Consider the following 2,500-nt stretch of genomic DNA (forward strand, 5'->3'; position numbering starts at 1 on the left):
TGTCTCCTTCTTCTTTTGTTTGTTTTATCTGTCTCCTTCTTCTTTTGTTTGTTTTATCTGTCTCTTCTTTTGTTTATCTGTCTCCTTCGCCTCTTCTTTTTCTTCTTCGTTTGTTTGTTTTATCTGTCTCTTCTTTTTGTTCTTCTTTTGTTTGTTTTATTTATTTTATTTGTCTCTTCTTTGTTTGTTTTATTTATTTTATTTTATGTTTTAGTGTCTAGGGTTTAGGGTTTAGGGTTTAGGGTTTAGGGTTTAGGGTTTAGGGTTTAGGGTTTGCGTTTAGGACGGCTTCGACAGACCCTGACGTGTTGAATAGGAAGTGCGTCTGGGCCTTAGAGAGAAGATCTTACTGCCGCAGCTTAATGCAGCTGCTGCTGCAGCAATCTAATAAAGCTGCTGCTTTTGCTGCTATTGCGAACTGTCTCCCTCAATGCGGTTAGCTGCTGCTGCTGCTGCTGCTGCTGCTGCTGCTGCTGCTGCTCTTGTTGCCATTGTTGTTGTTGTTGCTGCTGCTGCTGCTCTTGTTGCTGTTGTTGTTGTTGCTGCTGTTGCTGCTCTTGTTGCTGTTGTTGTTGCTGCTGCTGCTCATGCTGTTGTTGCTGTTGCTGCTGCTCTTGCTCCAGCTGCGTCTGTCTCTGCTGCTCCCCGTGAGGCTGCTGCTGATATATTCATCTTGCTGTTGTGCTGCAGCTGCTATTGCTGCTGCTGCTGCTATTGCTGCTACTGCTGCTATTTATACTACTGCTGTTGCTGCTCTAATTGCTGTTGCGTCTGCTGCTAATATTGTCATTGCTCTTATCGTACTGATTTCCCTTTGTTGCTGCTGTTGCTGCTGCTGCTGCTGCTGCTGCTGCAGTTCATTTGTTATGTCTACCAGGCCCTTACACCCTCTTCGTTCCTGTGGATGAGGGTTTTGCTGCTACATTTGCTGCCGCAACTCTATCTAAGTTTGCTGCTAGGCTGCAGCTGGTTGCTGCTGCTGATGATGCTGCTGCTACTGCGCTGCACTGCGTCCCCTTCCCGACCTTCCAGCAGCACATGCAGCAAGAAGAGCTGCTGCAGCTGCTGCAGCAGCAGCAGCAGCTACCACCTGCAGCAGCAGCAGCAGCAGCAGAAGCAGCAGCAGAACGTCTAGCCCTCTTCATTAAGGCACATCTTATCGAAGGAGAGTACACCCTAAAGAAACTCCTCACCCATGTAACTTGCTGCTGCTGCTGCTGCTGCTGCTGCTGTTGCTGCTGTTGGTGCTACTGCTGCTACTGCTGCTATTGCTGCTGTTGCTGCTGCTGCTGTTGGTGCTTTTGCCGCTTCTGCTTTTTGTGCTGCTGTTTCTGCTATTGCTGCTGCTGCTGCTGCTGCTGCTGCTGCTGTGAAGAAAGAAGCGTTTGGTGTGGAGAGTTGAGTTGTGTGCTGTTGTATATACAGCAGAGTTGCTGCAAGTTGCTGCTGCTGCTGCTGCTGCTGTTTGTCTCCTTTGTGCTGTTTGTTCAGCGGGGAGAGCCTGGTGCTGCTTCGACAGCAGCAGGTGCAGCAGCTGCAGCAGCAGCAGCAGGTGCAGCAGCAACTCCTGCTGCTGCTGCTGCTGCTGCTGGTTTGCGCGTGCTGCTGCAGGGGGCGGGAGAAGGGGGGTTCTCCTTAGGGGTCTCTTTAGGAGGAGACGAAATTAATATATTTAGACAGCTGTCTCCTGATGCTGCTGCTGCTACGCTGCTCATCGGCAGCAGCAACCTGCCTTCCCTCCCGCAGCAGCAGCAGCAGCAGCAGCACCACCACCACCACCACCAAGAGCAGCAACAGCACCACCAACAGCAGCAACACCAGCACCAGCAGCAACAGCAGCAGCAGCAGCAGCAACAGCAGCAGCAGCAACAGCAGCAGCAGCAGCAGCAGCAGCAGCGGCAGCAAGCGCTAGGACGAGGTTTATTTCGGGTGTACGTTGAGGGGTCTGAGTTGCTGCTGGGCGATTTGAGAGCAGCAAACGGCGTCATTCATCTTATCGACAAACCTTTAATCCCGAGCACCTTAAGAAAAGTTTAATTATAATAATAATAATAATAATAATAATAATAATAATAATAATAATAATAATAATAATAATAATGTGTTTGATGGGGTGTCTCCTTCTGTCTTTTGTTTGTCTCCTTTTGTCTTCTTTTCTTTTTTTTATTTTTCTGCGTTTTTATGTCTCTTTCTTTTTTTTGTTTATTTCTGTCTCTCTTTTTTATTTTTATTTCTTTAGCTGTCTCTCTTTGTCTTCTTCTGTCTCTCTGTCTCTCTCTCTTTATTTTTATTTATGTGTCTCTCTCTTTATTTTATATCTCTGTCTTCGTCTTAATTTATTTTTATTTCATAGTCTCTCTCTGTCTCTGTTTATTAAATGCTCTGCAGCCCTAACTTTTCTCTATCTTATCTCTTGCTGCTGCTGCACCCCACACCCAGGGGCCTCCCCAGTTAGCTAGCTAGCCAGCTAGCTAGCTAGCCAGCTAGCTAGCTAGCTAGC

General features: G+C 47.4%; 1 protein-coding gene across 1 annotated transcript; it reads left to right on the plus strand.

The window, feature by feature from the left end:
- Positions 1–283: 283 nt before the first annotated feature.
- On the plus strand, positions 284–2,037 carry EAH_00052570 (hypothetical protein, conserved; the record flags this gene model as incomplete). The annotated part of the gene is made up of 3 exons (XM_013391126.1): positions 284–435; positions 878–1,197; positions 1,492–2,037. Coding segments are annotated over 3 exons (1,018 nt in total), but the record flags the coding sequence as incomplete, so codon positions are not given.
- Between the last annotated feature and the right edge of the window lie 463 nt (positions 2,038–2,500).

The sequence above is a fragment of the Eimeria acervulina genome, genomic scaffold, assembly GCF_000499425.1.
Source record: "Eimeria acervulina Houghton genomic scaffold, Eah_scaff942, whole genome shotgun sequence".
In the NCBI taxonomy this organism is placed as follows: domain Eukaryota; phylum Apicomplexa; class Conoidasida; order Eucoccidiorida; family Eimeriidae; genus Eimeria; species Eimeria acervulina.